This window comes from Camelus ferus, chromosome 15 (assembly GCF_009834535.1).
Source record: "Camelus ferus isolate YT-003-E chromosome 15, BCGSAC_Cfer_1.0, whole genome shotgun sequence".
NCBI lineage: Eukaryota > Metazoa > Chordata > Mammalia > Artiodactyla > Camelidae > Camelus > Camelus ferus.
In genome coordinates this window covers 5,905,758-5,924,715 of record NC_045710.1, presented here as the reverse complement: position 1 = coordinate 5,924,715, position 18,958 = coordinate 5,905,758, and the positions used below count along the sequence as shown (strand labels likewise).

General features: G+C 41.2%; 1 protein-coding gene across 3 annotated transcripts in view; it reads left to right on the top strand.

Moving 5' to 3' along the window:
- Window positions 1–6,795: 6,795 nt before the first annotated feature.
- ADAM17 (ADAM metallopeptidase domain 17) overlaps window positions 6,796–18,958 on the top strand; it is a 43,884-nt gene continuing 31,721 nt past the window's right edge. The window contains exons 1-2 of one of the 3 annotated variants that reach the window (XM_032496993.1): window positions 6,796–6,940; window positions 17,377–17,509. In XM_032496993.1, coding sequence (XP_032352884.1) covers window positions 6,811–6,940; window positions 17,377–17,509 — 263 coding nt within the window. In that variant the 5' untranslated portion in view covers window positions 6,796–6,810. Of the gene's footprint in view, window positions 7,186–17,376; window positions 17,510–18,958 lie in introns of all 3 variants that reach the window. The other 2 variants (XM_006191847.3, XM_032496994.1) reach the window with 2 other exon arrangements.

Below are 18,958 nucleotides of genomic sequence, written 5' to 3'. Positions count from 1 at the left end.
GAACTGCACACTCATCTGTCAGATGGCAATAAAAAACTAGCCTGTCTCAACTAGGGCCCATTTCAGGCGTTGTCTAAAGAGTTACCCCGGTTTAGGCAACAGAGTCATGGACTGGAGATAGTCCTGGGCTGTCATTCCTGCTATTAACTTTGAGAAAATCACGACCCTCTTTCTGTAGACTTCAGGAAGGCATAGGGAGTCTACAAAGACGGTTCAGGAGTACTCCAAACCCAAATGCTCTGCGTTGATCTGTTTTATGCATTAAGTTTCTGCCAAAGATTTCTTTTGGACATAAGAGTGCTGTAGCTAAAAACAATGCAACTGAAAAAAGGCTTGAAAACAGCACCGGCCGAGATGACAACTGCAGTCTCTTGTTTATTTAAAATTCACATCTTTGTCCCTAACTGGAGTTTTTAATGGATGTCTACTCTGAAATTATTTCTAGAACAAGGCAGAATGTAAATAAATCATTGCATAACCAGATAGTCATAGTGATGAAATATCGAGGGCTGTATGTGATACCAACGATAAGCCAGAGTTGTAACTCGGCACCGACTTACTTGTCTGATCTGTTCTGCTTCCGAGTGAGCCAGGAAATAAATGGTAATGTTTGCTCTGGGCAAGTCTGTTATGTTCAGGCTTTTCAGTGTGACCAGTCCCTCAGAAGCCAAGCCCAGGACTGCACAGTGACCACGCAGGTCAGGGAGCTCCCACTCTGGAGAGAGGCACCACTGGACAGGCAGTTCTCCCTGGTTTTCATGCATAATGAACAGCATGGAAGGAAGAGTGCTTCTTTCTGTTGTCTAGTTTCTAAGATGTTTTGATAAGTAGATCTCATTGTTCTGGATCCTAGACCCTGACCTCTTGGCTCCCTGCAGGGTCAGCTGGGAGATTGTCCACTGGCCAACTCTGAGGACACCATTCACATCAGCTACAGTGTGAATGCCATCCCCTTAGGGCAAGGAGTTTGCAGCACAGACACCCCAACCCTTGGCTTTTCTTGACTTGTGGCTGCATCACTCCGGCTTCTGCCCACATCATCACATGGCGTTCTCTGTGTGTGTGTGTCTGTGTCACTTCTCATAAGGACACTGGCCATTGGATTTAGGGCTCACCCTCACCTAGTAGGACTTCATCATAGCTTGATTACAGCTGCAAAGTCTTTATTTCCTAATAAGGTAAACATTCATAAATATGGGGGGTTAGGACTTGAACGTATGTTTTTTGTGCCACCCATTGCAAGCATTAAATTGTCTAATTTGTTTGATTCATCTTGTAAGACTGCCTTACGCACAGGACTGTGTTACTTGCTGTGGAAGGTAGCATGGTCCTTGCCTCAGGAACTCACGCCTTTGTGGAGAAGAGCAAGATGCCATCAGTGGACCACAATGCAGGATAAAATAGAAGACATTAGATTATAAAAGAAGAAGAAACATGACATGAGGAGGAGACATTCAGCCAGTGTTATCTAAGACAAATAGAGATGGTGGTGGAGGGAAAAGCAGAGGCAAGAAAGTCACATGAGAGGCTATTCAACCAGCACAGAGGAGACAGAGTGAGGGACTAGCTGGCCAGTCTCCTTGAGCCAATCAAGCATATTGTTTGTTGCTGAGGGGGATAATCAGATTTTTTTTTTTAAACAGAGGTACTGGGGATTGAACCCAGGACGTTGTGCATACTAAGCACGTGCTCTACCACTGAGCTATACCCTCCTCCCCAATCAAGCCTATTAAATAGCACTTCCCCACAGAATATGCTATTTAGAAACAGCTTTATATGACCTAAAAAGTGAAAAGTAAATGTGACTAAATGCAACGTGGTATCCTGGGTGAATCCTGGGACAGAAACTGTGCAGTTCTTTTGGTGGTTATCAGGGGTTGGGAGAAGCAGGTAATGGAGAGTGACTGCTTGGTGGGTACAGGGTTTCATTTTGGGGTGATTAAAATGTTCTGGAACTAGATAGTGGTGCTGGGTGTACAACACTGAATGTACTGAATATCACTAAGGATGCATTTTATGTTCTGTGTATTTTATCGCAATTAAAAAAAGACAGTAGAAAAGCACATACTTCTAAAAATTGTGAAATCTGATGTCAATGTTTTAGTTTTGACAAACATACCCTGATGAAGTAAGATACTAACATCAGGGGAATCTGGGTGAAGAGTATATGGGAACTCTCTGTACTATCTTTGCAACTTTTCTGTACATCTAAAATTATTCCAAAATTAAAATTTTATTTTTAAAAATTAATATGAAAAAATGCATGACATCAACTTTTTAAGGCCCATATCATACTGTATGTGTTTTCTGTATTTCTATGTACTGTTCATCTTTTAGAATGTAAGTCCCTGGGGGGCAAAGATATGATGTTGGTGAGATGTAATTGACAAAAATTGTGTATATTTAAGGTATACAACGTGATGATTTTATACACCTGTACACTGTGAGATGATTATCAAGCTAATTAATGTATCCAGAGGTACCATTTTTGTGTATGTGGTGAGAACATTTAAGATTGTTCTCTCAGTAAAGTTCAAGTATTCAAAACTATTCTTAACTACAGTCACTATATTGTACATTAGATCCTCAGAACTTTACTCATTTTATAACTGAAAGTTTGTAACTTTGACCAACATCTCCCCGTTCCCACTCCTCCCACCCCCTGGCAACCACCGTTCTACTCTCTGCTTCTTCGAGTTTAATCTGTGTAAGATTTAACATGTAAGTGAGATCATACTGCATTTATCTTTCTGCCTTATTTCACTTAGCATGCTGTCCTTCAGATTTACCCATGTTGTCACAAATGGCAGCATTTCTTTTTTTTTTTAAGGCTGAATAATATCCCATTGTATGTATATACCATATATTCTTTATCCGTTTATCTGCTGATGGACACTTAGGTCGTTTCCACATCTTGGCTATTGTGAATAATGCTGCGGTGAACACAGGAGTACAGGTCACTTTGCGATACTGACTTCATTCACTTTAGAGGTATTATTCTTAAAATGTTAATAGAATTAACAGGTTTTAAACATTCAACAAGTGAGTTCTGTTTTCTAAAGAGGACTAAATAGAATAGCTTTTCAATTAAGGCGTCTGGCCACTGTAGAACTAGAGGATAACTGGTGACTGCCTCCTCTCTGGGGCCTGTCAACCCAAGAGTAATGACTTTTGGCCACTTCAGACCTGAGGTAATTTCAAACCAGCACAAGTTTCCATTTTTTCTTTTCATGCAATCTATTCTCTATGTTCAGTTATTCATGTGGCTCAATTACTCTGAGATCTCAAGGGATTTCAGAAGGGAAAGTGACGTATTTTGTACGGCATTCAACATATGGGAGTTATGATAACCTCTGCTCGCAACATCCAGATTAGCCACTGGAAGTCCTGTGATAAAGACAAGGAGGCCTGGTAAGAAAGAGACATAAAAGTGTGTGTGTGTGTGTAACAGAGAGAAATTGTTACCAAAATTTTAGAAATGAATCTTCTTGAAGTAACAATTTCAGTCAAATGGCTGACTTCCTTCTCTTTTTGAAATTGAAACTGGAAAAATAGAAAGAGGCCTGGTTATTTTCTTGCCTATTAAAAAAATTCCCAAAGAATCATATATTTATCAGTGAGGATCCTCAAATATTCTGCTTTGCTCCATGCATGATATATTTTTCATCTTTCTTTCTAAAAGGATGTGAAATACATTACAATTTCTGAACTAAAAACTTGGAAACTAGAGTTCTTGGCACATGACTTTGTATGTAGTCATATTCTATAAGAAGGGTCTGTTGTCTGATGGAGAGTTATGGATTGACTCATAATTTATGAAGTGCTAACTTCACACAGATTTATTCACTAGGAAAAAAGCATCCAGATGTAGGAATAATTTGTATTTTAGACGTAGAGTGATGAAGATTCTGTACATCTGTAAGGACTGGTGATACTGGTGTAGGATAAATAGTAGCCAATAAGAGAAACAGCTAGGATGACAGAAGAAGGAAAAAACCTCCAGACTCAGCCAGAACCAAACAGCCATTTCTCTTTTTAGATGAAAGTTCTTACCAATGCTTGTGTAGATCTGGTATTTAACTCCAGAAATATAGCTGTAAATATTTTACTCTTAAGTTCACTTGCAGTAAGTAAGTTGTAAATAATTAACTCTATAGCCTGGGATCAGTGAATCTCAAGTGATCTTTTACTTTTTAAAAAAATTTTGGGGGGTAATGAAGTCTATTTATTTTTAGAGCAGGTACTGGGGATTGAAACCAGGACCTCATGCATGCTAAGCATTCGCCTCACCACTTAAGCTATACCCTCCCACTACTTATCTTTATTAAATCCTAAATTAAACAAACCACTTCAAGTGTTACGGAGCGGAACCTGGGATCCAGTCAACTTGTCCATGTATTTTTCAAATGGGCAATAGTTGCTATGTAACAAATTACCCCTAATTTAGGAGACTGAACAATATTTATTCTTTCCCAGTGTCTGGGGGTCAAAAATTAGGGAATGGCTTGAGTGGGTGGTTTTGGCTCAGGGCCTCCCAAGAGGCTGCAGGCAAGCTGCTGGGTTAGGGAAGTGGAGTTACCTTAAAGGCCACTGAGGGCTGGAGGATTCATGTCCAAGCTGACGCATATAGTCTTTGGCAAGTCTCAGTTACTTGCTAGCTGTAGGCTGGTGACCTCTATTCCTATGAACTTCTCCATAGGCTTCCTGACATGAAAGTTGGCTTCTTTGCCAGTGAGCAATCCAAGGGAGAGCAAGCAAGAAAGCACCTGAGATGGCAGGCAGTCTCTTACGACCTAAAGTTGGAAGTAAAATACCATCACTTATGCTGTGTGCTACTGGCCACACAGACCAAACTTGGTCTGGGGCAGAAGGGGACTGACTCTACAAGGGTGTGAATATCAGGAAGCAGAGGTCATCGGGGACCATCCGGGAGGCTGGCTGCCACGGCGGTGATCAAATCTGTCGGGTATTTATATTCCACTGGGTAAATTTAAACCTAATGGTTTTAATTTTAAATGTCAGTATTTACATTATACTGGAAATTTCATCCTTTGCAACTATTTACATTTTTTATGACAAAATATTAAATGTATCCAGGGGTACATATTTTTAAAAAATTCTTTTGGAGATAAGAGTATAAAAGTTTGAAGACAGCTGGCTCAGACTAGTTCTATCCAGTGTGTCTGTCTCATTGTTCCTCTGGCTCTTTATCTCCCCCACGTGGTTCTCATATCTTAAAGGTATAGACAACCAATAAATCAAAGAGAAACTTCAAACTGGAAATCATAATTTGGGTCCTGATTTGTGAACAAGAAAGATTACTTGAAATCTCGACTGTCTCTGAAAATCTAGGACTTCCGGATATGAGTAAGAAAATGAATCAGGAACTTTACTTTTTAAAAATGGCATTTATTAATGCCTTCTATGAGCAAGGCACGTAGAACTGTGGGGGGGGACACAGAAAGAATATAATCTAGAACCTACTAAAGTTACCAGCTAGAGAGAATGGTGCCTGGATGCTCAGAAAATAAGATGATATTCTTACTGCACATATAAAAAAATTGTACACAACTGTCACTTTTTTATGGGATACATTTTTAAAAGAATTATACACAATTTGCAAAGGTGAACCTCTCCTTGCTTTCTGACCAGGTGTGTCATCAATGTATGTTTAATGAAGGCATTTTCTACCTCAGATGAACAGACCGGATTCAGTTAAGCCAAAAATGCCAGTAATTATGGAGAATAACTGTTGGAAAAGATCCTAAGATTTTACTGAGGCTTACCACAGTGAACCTAAATTTAAACCATAGTTCGAGTATTTTATTAGGAGTAGCCTTAAAAACTTGACCGGGCAGGACTAATGTTCTGCTGCTAACAATTTACCATTTCATAATGCGGAAGTCTGTCCCACTCATTCTTAAGTGGAAAATGTGTTATGTCCTACTTGTATAAACTGTAGTTGAACCAAAATAGCAATTCACATCTAAGGTTATTAGAATGGTTTATTCAGTACCATAAACATTCACCAGAGCTAAAATTATGCAAAGGATTGCAAAACAAAACACAACTGCCGCGGCAAATTTCCCATTTGAGCTAAAGTGACCAAACACAGAGGTGAATTTCAAGAACTTGGCTGGACGATTCTAGCATCTGTACTGGCAGATGAAGAGTCAGGTCTAGGATTCAGTTTCTGGAAATACTCACAGACTCTCTACCTACAGCGAGGCCAACAAGAATATGTGCACTAAGGGAGAGCCTGCTGATTTCCCTCCACAAAGCCATTTTCGTTACAACGGACGGAGGCCTAGGACGCCGGGGAGATTGGACGCGGGGCCCCGAAAACCAAGCTGCAACCCATCTGCGTGTGGGAAGGCTGGTCTCGCAGAAGCTGGTCAAGCGCTGGGCCTCCTGCTCCCGGGAGCCTATCCCTCGCCCCAGGCACTTGGTTGTTGGGTCATTACCCCGAGCACACCCAACCTGGCCCTCCCCCTCGTTCGCTAGAGGCCCCAGGGCGGTTTCTACAGCTGGTTCAGTAAGAAGGGTGACAGGGATCCTAACCAGATGTAGTTGGGACCGAGACCAGGGAGGCGGCCGGACACGCCCCTGAAGGCCTACTCGCCAGCTCCCGCCTCCCTCGCGGCGGTCATCCGGGGACAGAGGAGAGGCCCGACTGGGTCGAGTCAGGACGTCGCGGGCTGTGTCCCGGCAGGCGCCAGCCGAGCCCCGGCCAGATGGAAGGGGACGGGCGGGGAAGCGGCAAGATGGCGGCGCGCCGGCACAGGGCGGGGCGAGCGAGGGTCTCCCGGCATGCCACGCGGCACCGGCTTCCGGTTGTGGGTGGTGCGGGGGTCGGCGGCGGCCGGAAGCCGGGTGAGCCAGCCTCTCCGGGCGCTGCCTGCACTTCCGGGGGCCTCGAGCCGGACTCTAGAGTCTTCCGGTAGGCGGCGCGGGAGGAATCAGAGGCTTGAGGGGCAGGGCCGGGCCGGGCTGGGCAGATCCGCGCCTCTTCTAATGTGAGCAGTGTCCCGAGTGCCCGTCAGGCGAAAGCTGCCCGGAGAGGTGGAGCCGGTGGCCGGTCCGGGAACATGAGGCAGTGTGTCCTCTTCCTGGCCAGCTTGGTTCCTTTCATACTGGCGCCGCGACCGCCGGACAAGCCGGGCTTCGGCTCCCCCCAGCGACTCGGTAAAGACCCTCGGGGGTTGGCTTAGGCCGGCACCGGGTGCCTGGAGCTTGCTGCTTTCGGGAAAGACCAGGGGAGCAGAATCTATCAGGTGTTTGGGGGCGGGGTATTGGACAACGGTGGCGCGTCCCTAAGTTTTCAGTGTGGGAAGGGGGTGTGGCTCACAAAGTTTAGGGAAAGAATGGAGATAGGTTTGTCTGTCTCAATGGAAAGGGATCCTGGAGGAGGCCTCCGATAGTGACTTGAGGGCCTGAGAGGGGGTCTGCCCCCAGAGTTTGTGTTGGGAGTGTGTACCGGAAAGAGGTAAGGCAGGGAGTGGTGGTGGCTCGTGTTTGGAGAGGGAGATGCGGTCCAAGTTCCTGCCCGACTAAGGAACAAATCTATAGTGTGTTCCTACCAAAGACGGATTCTGGAGGAGGGTAGGAAGGCTCATAGCTCTACAGCTCTTCCTGGCTCTGTAAGATGCAAACTAGATTTTCTACTGTAGGAGGTACTTAGGCAGCAGTCTGGTTGGAAGGCGGTGACTGGAGGACTCATCTTGGAGTTGCATTTTGCGAATATCCTAAGCGTTTATTTAGTTATTGAAATTGTAGCTTATGGGAGGTCCTGGTTGGGGAGGAGGCGCTTAAACTTGCCAGGCTAACTCTTAATGCTACTACTGTGAATGCCTGCCTTGCCATTTTGGACAAAAATTATCAGAGATGACCAATTTGATCAGTTTTGAGCCTAGAAAGTAGAGGGTTATTTAGATTTTCTGAAGAGATTGGATTTTAGGGATAGACTAACAAGAGATATGAAATTTGGTGAAAGTTAGTTTGTATAACTGTTAGGGTCCCTTATCTGTTAAGAGAGTTCGGTTAATTAATAAGAAAGTATGAAACGGTGTATTCTCCCAGCGTGACAAGCTGTAGCTTCAGTGATAGTTTACCTGACAATTGTTTTTTCTTATGTAATGGACAGAAATTGTAGACTGAGGGTATTAAAGGTGTTGGATTCTCAGCTGAAGAACTACTTTGTGGTTATCTCAAACTGAAATGAATTACAGCTGATTAGTTTAATGAAAGGCCAGGGAGAACCTGGTGAGAAGTGCTGAGATGTGATTTAAGTTGATACAAATTGAAGGAAAATGTTGAGGTGGGGTAGTCAGGATGGAGGGGTAGGGTAAGGATCCACTTCATAAGAATAAATATTAATAAAAATAACAAATATGTATTTTGAGATATTAAAGTTGTATTTTTACCACACTAACACAGTTGTTTCACTTTTATTATCATTCTCTTGTTCACAAGTGGAAAAATAAGTAATACAAATCCTAGGAATGCACATAGTATAGAAGAAAACCTTACTTTCTAGATAAATTCTCAGCAACATTCAGAGATCAGAAAGGTTTCTTTTTTGATCTTGTGTTTTCACTTGCAAAGTGCAGACCACTGGTGCCAGAAAAACGCATAGACCTACCATATTTATTCACCAGATGTTTGAAGAACACATACTGTATGCAGGTACTCTGTGTGGCACTGGAAATATAAAGGTCAGACGATATCCATCTTCAAAAAGCTTTTGGTATAGTGGAATAGAGAGATCTAAACAGATAATTCTAGAACAATATGAAGGAGAGTGATAGTAGTACCCACCATAATGTGTTCTGTTATGACGGGGCGCTGAACGTAGCCAGGAAAGGCTCCCTAAAGGAGCTGATACTTGAGCCCAGACTTTAAGGTTAAGTAGCTGAAGAGGGAAAATAAGGACACTTCTAATTGGGACATTTAGAGACTCAGACTTGAAATGAACCTTAGATGTCATGTCCAGTTTTTAAAACAAAGCTCCAGGAAAAATGAGTCTCAGAAAGGTGTAGTGAATTGTCAGGTTCACACAATTAGTGATAAATATATGCCTTGTGGGTATTTTTTCTTTTGAAGAAGGATTTTGTGTATGTTTGATGACTTTGGATGTAATTTGTTAACCCTACCATTATTTAGATTGAATCTGTCAAGTCCAAGGAATAATTCCATAAAGAGCATCGTAATTGTTTATTAGCCTACTCATCCTATAATGTTACCATAACCACAGTGCTAAATATTGATTAGAGATTTGACAACATTTTTCTGAAGAACAAAAGTATTTAATAGAATCCTGGCTTTTGGAGTATTCCTCATGTCACTCAAAATTATTTTAGTTGAACTGTTATGAATTGCATAATTTAGGAAAGTTATGAATCATGTGAGCTTAGTCATAATGATATCTTGTTGAAGTTGCAACTGGGGTATGTAAGTCTCACTTTGATTTCAAAAGAGTTTTCGCCTTGTGTTACTTTTAATAAAAGGATGTAGTGGGTGGAAGGGAAAAATATAGGTCACAAATGACGGATTAAAGTTTGTATCTGAAACATATTTTGAAACTCACCTTGAGGTTCCTGGCATGGGGATTCTCCACACTGCAGTCTTCATTTCTCATTATTGACGGTATCATTTTGCTCAGTATTTTGACATCTCACTTCCTCTTTTGATGTTAATTTTGCTTACAGGCTACATTCCTTTGAAACTGAAATACTTACACACCCTAACTGCTCCAAGAGAAATTTAATCCAGTTCTGCTTTGTACTAGTTAGAGAGATAAATTGTATTGCTAAAATAGAATGAAGAGAAGAGTTAAGCAGAAAAATGTGGTGGGGAAACTGGAGAATTCCTTTTGGCTTTCATGGGGTTTTCCAGAGCATCAAGTGTAGGTAGGTGTCCTTCAAGGCCAAGTGTGGTTGAATTTTGGATGCTTCACCATTTTATATTTGTAAGAGATGGTGACTGTTTTCAGAAGATTGGTAAGGAAGGAGGGGCAGGAATAGGCTTCACTGAGGTAGGGAAGTGAAATGAAGTGCTTTTTCTTATATCCCTTAACTTAGTCCTGGAACGAACCAAGGAGATGGGTGTCTTCCTCCCCACACCCCTCCTGTTTTGTTTTTTTTTTTCTTCCTTTTAGTAAGAGTTGTAGGCTTTGACAAGTCTTATCTGCTGCCCTGGTTTGACTGTTCTGATACGATGGATCTCTTACCTAGACTTGTTCTCCAAAGCTTCGCTCGCATGTACCCAGCTGCCCACTTGATGTTTCCACCTCTGTTCTCGTGGGCACTTAACATATAACATGTCCAAGATTATCTGTTTGATTAGAAGAATGAGTATAGAAGACAGGGCTTGATCTAGGAACAGGCAGCAGGAAATTGTGAAAGTAATCTCATTGCTTCATCTGAGTTTGCGTTGGTTTCAGCTACAGACTTGTGGACTGATCCAGGGTTCTTCAGAGGTTCCCATGGGCTCTGCTGACTTCATTTACTTTCATTTTGGCTCAGAGTTTCCATGTGACTGGGTCTTGCTGGAGAGTCTTGGTCCAGGTTTAGTACCAGCCCAGGTGAAGAGCTCATGATAAGGAATTATTTGAGGCAGCTCATCCTCCATCCTTCCTAACTAGTATAAGCCTATAAAGTTAATTTTTAGCTCCCAGGCTCGGAGGTCCACTGCGTAGCAGACAGCGCTGCTCTCCTTTTCTCCTCCCTTAGTCCCAGGGAGGGACTCACCCACATCTAGGGCCAGGCCTCTCTTGTCCTGCGTGTTTTGGGGAGTGCTGAAGAGCAGTCAGGTCTCATGTGTCTTGTGCACAAGCAGAATCAACACTTGACAGCAGCCCTGGCTTAATCCTTTCCAGTTCTGACAGGAGGAGCATGACGCTGACTGGTATTCTGGGGGAACTCTGTGTGCTTTGTGCAGTGGAGCCCTGGAGAGCTAGCAGAGTGCTACAGGGTTCTGCGTGACACTTGCAAGTTGTATTCCAGGAAGATGCAATTTATTGCAGAAAGAAAGAGAAACTGAGTGAAAAGTTCACAAATGTTCCCAGTCTCTTCTCATATAACACTTCATTATTTCAAAATTAGTTTATCTTAAAAAGTTGACTCTGGTCTTGATGAATAAGGGTATGCTTTATGTCATTGTACTAAAGTCAGTGGCCTTGAAACCTTATTCTGGAGACTAAAATCAGGTATGAGAGAAGGGTGGAGTGGAATGTTTATCACATATTCTATAGGCCACTCCATGTCTGCATCCAGAAAGGCCTGCAGTTCAAGCTTTCTCTATTTGAGAACATAAAAAAGGAACAAAGTATCTTCCATTTTTTTTACCACTGATGTTGAGTTTGAAAAAAATCATAGAATAACAGATTTACTCTTTCCCCACATAAAATCACTATATGATTTATCAGTGATGTAACTGCAAATGTGACTTGATGCAAAAAAGTTCTATGTAAATGATTTTTTTTTATATGGAGGTACTGGGAGTTGAACCAAGTACCTCACGCATGCTCAGCTTGTGCTCTACCAACTAAGCTATGCCCGCACCCCCTCTATGTAGATGAATAATTGTAAACTGTATATAAGGAACAAGATAAAGTACAGAACTTAATCTTTCAGCATTTACTTGCCGCCTTATATCAACCTCTTAACAAAATTCAGCCGAGTAAATTTGAAGATCTAATTGGTTTTATTAGGTGATTTATGAATTGGGCAGCATGCTGTCTAGCAACTGGAAGGGCCCTTTGAGTAGTTGTACCAAATGGAAGGATTTTTTATAGGAAGAAGGGTGGGGCAAGGGTGCTATTAGCAAAAGAAAAGAAAGGATTGTTTTTAGGCCTGGACATCTTTTGGCAGGGAAGGGAACTGGCAAGTGTTTTTTACCCCATAGATAACCTCTTGTTCCTCTGGGGGATGGAGGGGGCCATGTGACAGATGACCTCATTGGTGCTGACCAGACAGTTCCAAACTGGTTGATGAAGATGACTTTTCTGTTGAAGGTTGAAACTGCAATTAAGTATTAAACCTAGGTTTTGGTTTCATGGGCAAAAGCAGGCCTGTGGTTTTTCTTTAACAAATCCCTCCCCCTAACCTGCCCCTAGTTCTGTTTTCTTATCAGTGAATGTGGTGCCACTGTCTGCCCAGGTATCCAAGCCAGAAACCTGGGAGTCTTTTAGTGATCTCCCCCTGGATGGCTCAGTGGCTTCCTAGCTGATTTTCCAGACTCCGGTCTTGTCCCCTCTCTCCATTCTACACACTGCAGTCGTCAAACCCAAGTTCATGTGCCCGACGCACAGTGAGGCGAAACGAACTGAAATGTTAGCGTTTGGAGCAGAGAAAGGTTTATTGATCAGGAGGATGCCGATGGAGAAGATGGGAGACATAGGCTAGTCTCAGATCCATCTTCCTGGCTGGCTAGGGTGTCAGGTTTTTAAAGACAACTTTTGGGGTGAAGGTGCAGGGGGCATGGCTTTCTTCTGATTGGTTGGTGGTGAGGTAACAGGGTAGTGTTTCATGAGTCTTAACCATCAACCTCTGGTTCCACCCAGCCTGGGGTCTCTCTGTTTGTGGTCAGCATGTAGTCACCGCCCTCCACTGGGGGGGGGGGGTCTTAGTTCTTGCAGGACAACTCAAAGATTTGTGTCAGATTGTTCTGTATATCCCTTGAGGAGGAACTGGGACTCTGTTTTATCCCTGAACTATTTGTTTCTTGACTTCTTTTCCTTTGTTTCTGCATTCCCTCACTTCTCTGGTTAGTAATTGCCTGAATCTGCTCTTTGGAACTCAGTGTCAGCCTAGGAGACTAAAGCCTTTTTCTACAAACAAACCAGGGGCCCAGAAAGGCTTGTGACCCCCCCTGCAGGGTCCTGCTTGGTTTCATCCCCCCCTTTCTCTGATACTCTTCAATCCTGAGGGCAACAGGGGCTGGACAAGAAAGAATAAAGTTTTGGATAGAGTGGTTAATCATAAACTCGGAAGAGGAGCTCAGTTTGAGGGGGACTTGGTTTCACAGTCATGATGAAATTTCTCACTTACAGCTGTCGCCCTTGTAGAAAATCCACAGTCCTGACTGTGGTTCCACTGCCCTTCCCGACCTCTGCCTGCTCGCTGACCTCAAACCTCTTCACATCGTCTGTGCCATTCTAAACACCCCTCGCCTCACCGAGGTGCTTTCTTTGGGTATGTTTTGTTCTGTATTTCTCGTGGACGTGAGCATAGGTATGCCCTCTACTTAGAACCCTCTCCTTTCTTCCCTTGGCTGCCTCCTAATCTTTTTGGTCTTTAGTACAGTCTCCCTGGGAAAGCATCCTTGGCCTGCCAGGCAGGGCTCATGCTCCCGTGTGTCCTTCCGTAATTTCTTGCACCTCCCTCTCCCTTGGCGTGTGACATACTTTGTCATTTTTGTGTGATGCTCTTTCAGTATCACAAAATTAGAAATATAGTTCTCTTTCTCCTCATTTATATTCCTAGTGCCTGGAAGGGAGGAGGTTTTCAATAAATATCTGTAGAATGAACAGGGTGTGGCCTAGTGGAAAGAGGAAAAGTACGTGCAGAATGTGTGTGCAAGAAAGGAGGGGTGGGAGTGAGTGTGGAAAAGATACCAAAGAGAGGAAGGGTAGGGTCCCTAAGGAGGACTAGACAGGAGAGGCCAAGTGGGGGAAACTGTAGCAGGTGGCAGAGAAGGGCAGGGAGAGGGTGGGGACCTAAATCATGCAGTACTCCAGCCTGACCTCTTGAGTTGTGTCTGTGTTCTAACTTGTCTCTGTAGCCAGCAGAAATGAGAAAAGCTCAGTTGTTTAGGGTGATTGTTGGAGCAACTTGAAGAAAGCAAGGAAGGTGTTCTCATTCTAGAGTGCTGGGCAGCCATTGTTGGAGTTTCTAAAAAATATGGCCACATACTGAGCTAATAAGAAAGGTAGTTTTTGTAGCATTGTCTCGTGTTAACTGTCATAAGACCTACTGTAAGAAGTTAAGTGGTTTATACTTGAGTTTTTTGAGATTTTTGGATATGGACAAAGAATAAACTCTTGGGAAGTGGGGGAAATGCAAATTCTGTTGAGAAGCTATAGGATATTAGATTACCAATGGATGGAATTTTGGAGAAGTGTGGTAAAATGCTGAGCATCTGAGAGGTTACTTGCAAGAGCGGGAGCTCGGGTTGTTGGGCGAGGAGAGCGCGTTTAGTGTGTTGTTTGTAATGGCTCCGGGACATCCAATTTGAGATGTCTCGTTATTAAAAGAGGGCAAATTACAGTTGAAACATATTAGTTAAGTGTTTTAAAGTGCTTTAGCAAGCTACGCTTAAAAAGTGCTTATTATAGAAAAATACCTAAAGATAACCAATGATGTTACTTTTATTTTTTTTAGGCCTGTTTTTATACATAGTTAAGATCATGCGATATGAATAGTTTTTTAATCTACCTTTGTTTATTTAATATTATAGTATAAGTATTTTCTCATGTTCTTAAAATCTGTTAACATTTTAAATGATTGCAGTGGGGTTTTTTTGTTTGTTTGTTTTTGTCATTTGGAAGTGGTATAATGTCTTGTTTCCCAGGTGTCAACTTACTTTGTTTCCAACTTTTGTTTTTAAAAATATGCAAAGCTGAACCATGAACATCTTTGTGCGTAAAGGTTTTTTTCTTCATTTTGAGCTGTTTCTGTAGTTTAGCCTAGTTTAATGGTTCTCAAGCTTGAGTGTGCATTAACATCACCTGGAAGGCACATTAAACACAGATTGCGGGGCCTGACGCCTAGAATTTCCAATTAAGGAGGAGTGAGGGGAGAAACAAATTCCCAGGTGATGCTTTTGGCTGCTGGTATGGGGACCACACGTTGAAAACAACTGGCCTGTATTACTGACAATGAAACTACAGTATTGAGGTTAAGTTTTGCAGTCAGTAGGAGTGATTATGATCTTGAATGAAACGGAGTCCATGTAGCAACCTGATTGAGGGACTTCAAAGAGCTAAAGGATTGTATTAGCCTCTCAGTGTTGAGAATTTTGCAATTTGTGAAGATAGGAGTGAGTGCTATTTTGTGCAAGGTTCTGTGCCAGGTGTTGTGAGGTAAGGATACTGTGATTTTTAAAACAGAGCTCACTTGTGGCTATTTTAAAATCTATTTGTGAGATAGGACAAATATAACTCAAAAATGCCAGAAGAAAGGTGTAAACAGAGGGCATCCGGATTCAGTGGGAGGCAAGGTCATGTTTGACTGACATGTCAAAAAGTAGGAGGCCGAGAAGTAGAAGGTCGAAGAAGAGCTAGGCTATTTTTAAGCAGTTTCAAAAGGTGACATCAGTAAAGCCTGGGGTTTTCAGCCAAGACAGGCCCAAGTTTAAATCCTAGTGCTGTGTTACGTTAGCTTTGTGATGTTATTTTCCCCGAGTCTGTTTCTTCATCTCTAAAATGGGGCTGTTACCCCAAGGATGTTTGTGCAGATAACATAAAACACCCAGAATGGTGTCTGGTAGGAAACAGCACACTCAAAAACTGTTGAATAAATGATAAGCTTCTTGAAGGTTTTTCGTTGATGCCTCTATGCATTACAGTTAGCCAGGCCAAATCACCAGTAACTATCCATTGGCATAAAAGAGATTGATGCCTTCTGAAACAGCTTTCCTCTGGATTAAATTTAAAAGGGAATTTCTGTTAACAGAAAATGGGTAGTACCTAGCAAGTGTGAAATTTGCTACCAATTTATTTAATCTTATCTTGAGTTAGAGCCTTGGGTGGACTTTGATTAAATTTGCTTTAACCATATAGCAGTGTTCCTGAGCCATGCTGTCTTCAGGTTTGCTTGAATATTACATGACGATGAGGCATTTTCCCACCTCTCTGTATAGATTGGCCCTTCTTGCTGCCTGCCTGCTGTCCTGCTTTCATGTCCACAGCACTGACATGTGTTTTCTTGTGCGTTGTCTGTCTCTCCCACACAAAATGAGTGCTGCTTTAGGCAAGGACTTTGCTCCCTCGAGTGCTCTATCTCAGTACTTAGACCAGCGCCTGGCACGTAGCAGTGAATGAATGAATTGATGAAGAAACCAATTGAGGATATTTAGAGGAAGAGGAAGGAGAAAAGTATTGAGTGGATTCTTTCTTTTAGAAATTGTTTTGTGAGCATATTTAACCACAGTAGTAATACACTTGTATTTTAAGCTCCTGCTGCTCTATTTTGAGGATGCTCTCAGTCCAGTGGAATGATTTTGAATGCCATTGCTTCTGCAGTGATATTTGTTGAGAGAAAAAGGAAAGCATCAGCTCAAATATTTTTAGACAGTTTTTATAGGGACTTAAGTCACCAAAATTTGTTTTCCAGACATCCTTCTGATTGTGGGAGAGAAAGCAGAGTTGCTGCTGCTAAGAGGTGACTTACAGAGGTAGCATATGATCTATAGTGTTTACTCTCACTCTGTGCCAAATAGAAACTTATTTGTGCTTGTTCTGTCTTTGGGGCAGTTTTTTTGCTTTTGCCTTTCTTGGGTTCCAAGTCAGTCTGGTAAAATAATTTATGTTGATTTTTTTCCCCTAGGGATCAGTTTGGTCCTACCACTTCTACTTCCTGGTGTCCAGTAGATTGACATTCTGCTGTGTCTGTTGAGAGCAACAGTGATAGGGCTGTTACCACTTTTCTTTTTTTCTTTAATTTGGAATATGTGATTTTTCTTTCTCAGTTTTGGTTTGCTCAGGCCATTGATAGATTTGTTGCTCTTTGTGACCATACATCAACTGATAAGGAATCAATTAGCTTAGGTGGGCAATGGGCAGGGCAGGTTGGCACACTTGATCTTAGAAATTCTAAACATAGGAGCCAGAAATGCCTTGCATTTAGAAGTTAGCTCATTGCGTGCTATGATACTTTCTGAGATATCGAAATTATTGGTATCTGATGTGGACATGGACTCATGTTCACCTTTCCCTAATTGTCACAGCTATCTTTCCACAACTGATTTGTTTGACGTAGGGTCCGAAAAAGTTCACACATCGGTTTGCTTGCTGTATTCTTAAGTCTCTTCTGTCTCCACCCCTCCCTTCTTCCTCATGCCATTTGTTTCCTGGAGAAATTGGGTCATCTGTTTTGCAGGAATGGAACATTCTGGGTGTGGCTAATTACTTCCTAAGGTTGTTATTTAATTTGGCAACATCTAGTCTCTTTTTGTCTTAAAAACTGAAAGTTAGATCTTGATTAGATTTAGGCCTCTGTGTGTGTGTGTGTGTGTACACATATATGATAAGGATACTTAATAGGTCGCACTGGGGCATTATATTAGGAAGAAATTGTTGTCTGACTCTCTTATTTTAATGATGTTACAATTGATTAGTAGGTTTAGGTGTTAATAACCTTTTTACCTGTATTTCAGAAAAGCTTGATTCTTTGCTCTCAGACTACGATATCCTCTCTTTATCCAATATCCAGCAGCACTCTGTAAGAAAAAGGGATCTGCAAGCCTCAACACACTTAGAAACACTACTAACTTTTTCAGCCTTGAAAAGGTAATTTGAATTACTCATAGAATGATGTTGGAGTGCTGGGAGACTTGGTTTGGTAAAAACAGAAAAATAGGAATGTCTACTGAAATTTTAGGAAGTTACACTTTAAAGATTTGTAATTGATACAATTATAGTCTGTCTTGATTCTTTTTATTTTTTATTTTTAAATTTTTAAAATTGAAGTACAGTTACTATGTGTCAATTTCTAGTGTGCAGCATAATGTACCAGTCATGCATGTACATACATATATTCGTTTTCGTAATTCTTATAATAGTGTATTACTTATGCTTAAATTCATGCTGACAATTATTTTAAAAAAGGTCAGTGGGTATTCCAAAGGTATTAATGATGGTATATTTATGTTTATGGAATTCTAACAAGAATTTAAACTAATTGAATGATTACAATCCTTTAAACCATTTAGAACTATCAACCTTTTACTAAGTACTGTCTTCCAAAAGATTTTACTAACTTCCAGAGGATTTTAATGCATTTTTTTGTATGTATATAGGTGATATAGATAACATAGATTTATCTCATTTTTAAAGCTGCATAAATCTTCCTATTACATAAAATTTTAACAATTTTATTGACTAGTACTCTATAGATGGATATTGTTTAATCAAAGTGATTTTTTTCCCTGAAACTAATAATGCTCCAGTGAGTATCTTTATAAATATACCTAGTCGGGGTATTTTTATAGGATACATTTCTAAAATGTGAACTCCTGGGCTAGGTCAAGGGTACACACATTATAAATGTTTATTAAAATTGACATGTTTCTTCCTAAAGACATTAGACTAGGTTATTCTTCTAGCAACAGTATATGAGTTCACCTGTTTCCTGTTTTCCTTGTCAATACTAGGTTTTATCAACCTTTAACTTTTGTTCCTCTGAAAGGGGTAGTATCTTACAGTTTTGATGTTCATTTTATGTGAAGTTGATCATCTTTTCATGTGTTCATAAGTCATTTGTTTTATTTTGCTGTCTGCCTTTTCATATCCATGTACCATTTTTCTGTTGGGTTTATCCTTTTAGTTACTGAATTGTCATAGTGCTAGTATATTAAGAAAATGAGTCCATCATCACATGTGTTACTGATGTTTTATGCAAATATTTTTTACTACGTCTATTTTTATTTTTCCTACGTCTATTTTTATTTTTCCTAATCATTACCATCATCAGATTATTTTTGAATAATTTCTTTTTGTTAGATTTTATGTCAAAATATTGCAATATTGGTTACCTAGCTTCTAGACCTATAGCAAATTTGAGCACAATGGTGACAATGATAATAGCTATAGTTTCTTAGGTGTATTGTGTCATTTACTTCGGTAGGCACTTCACATATATTACCTCTAATTCTTACTATTCCCTGCATAGAGGGTTTTGTTATTCCCATTTTGAAGGCAATCCCTCCAAAGAAAAAACACCCCAAAAACTGTGGCTCA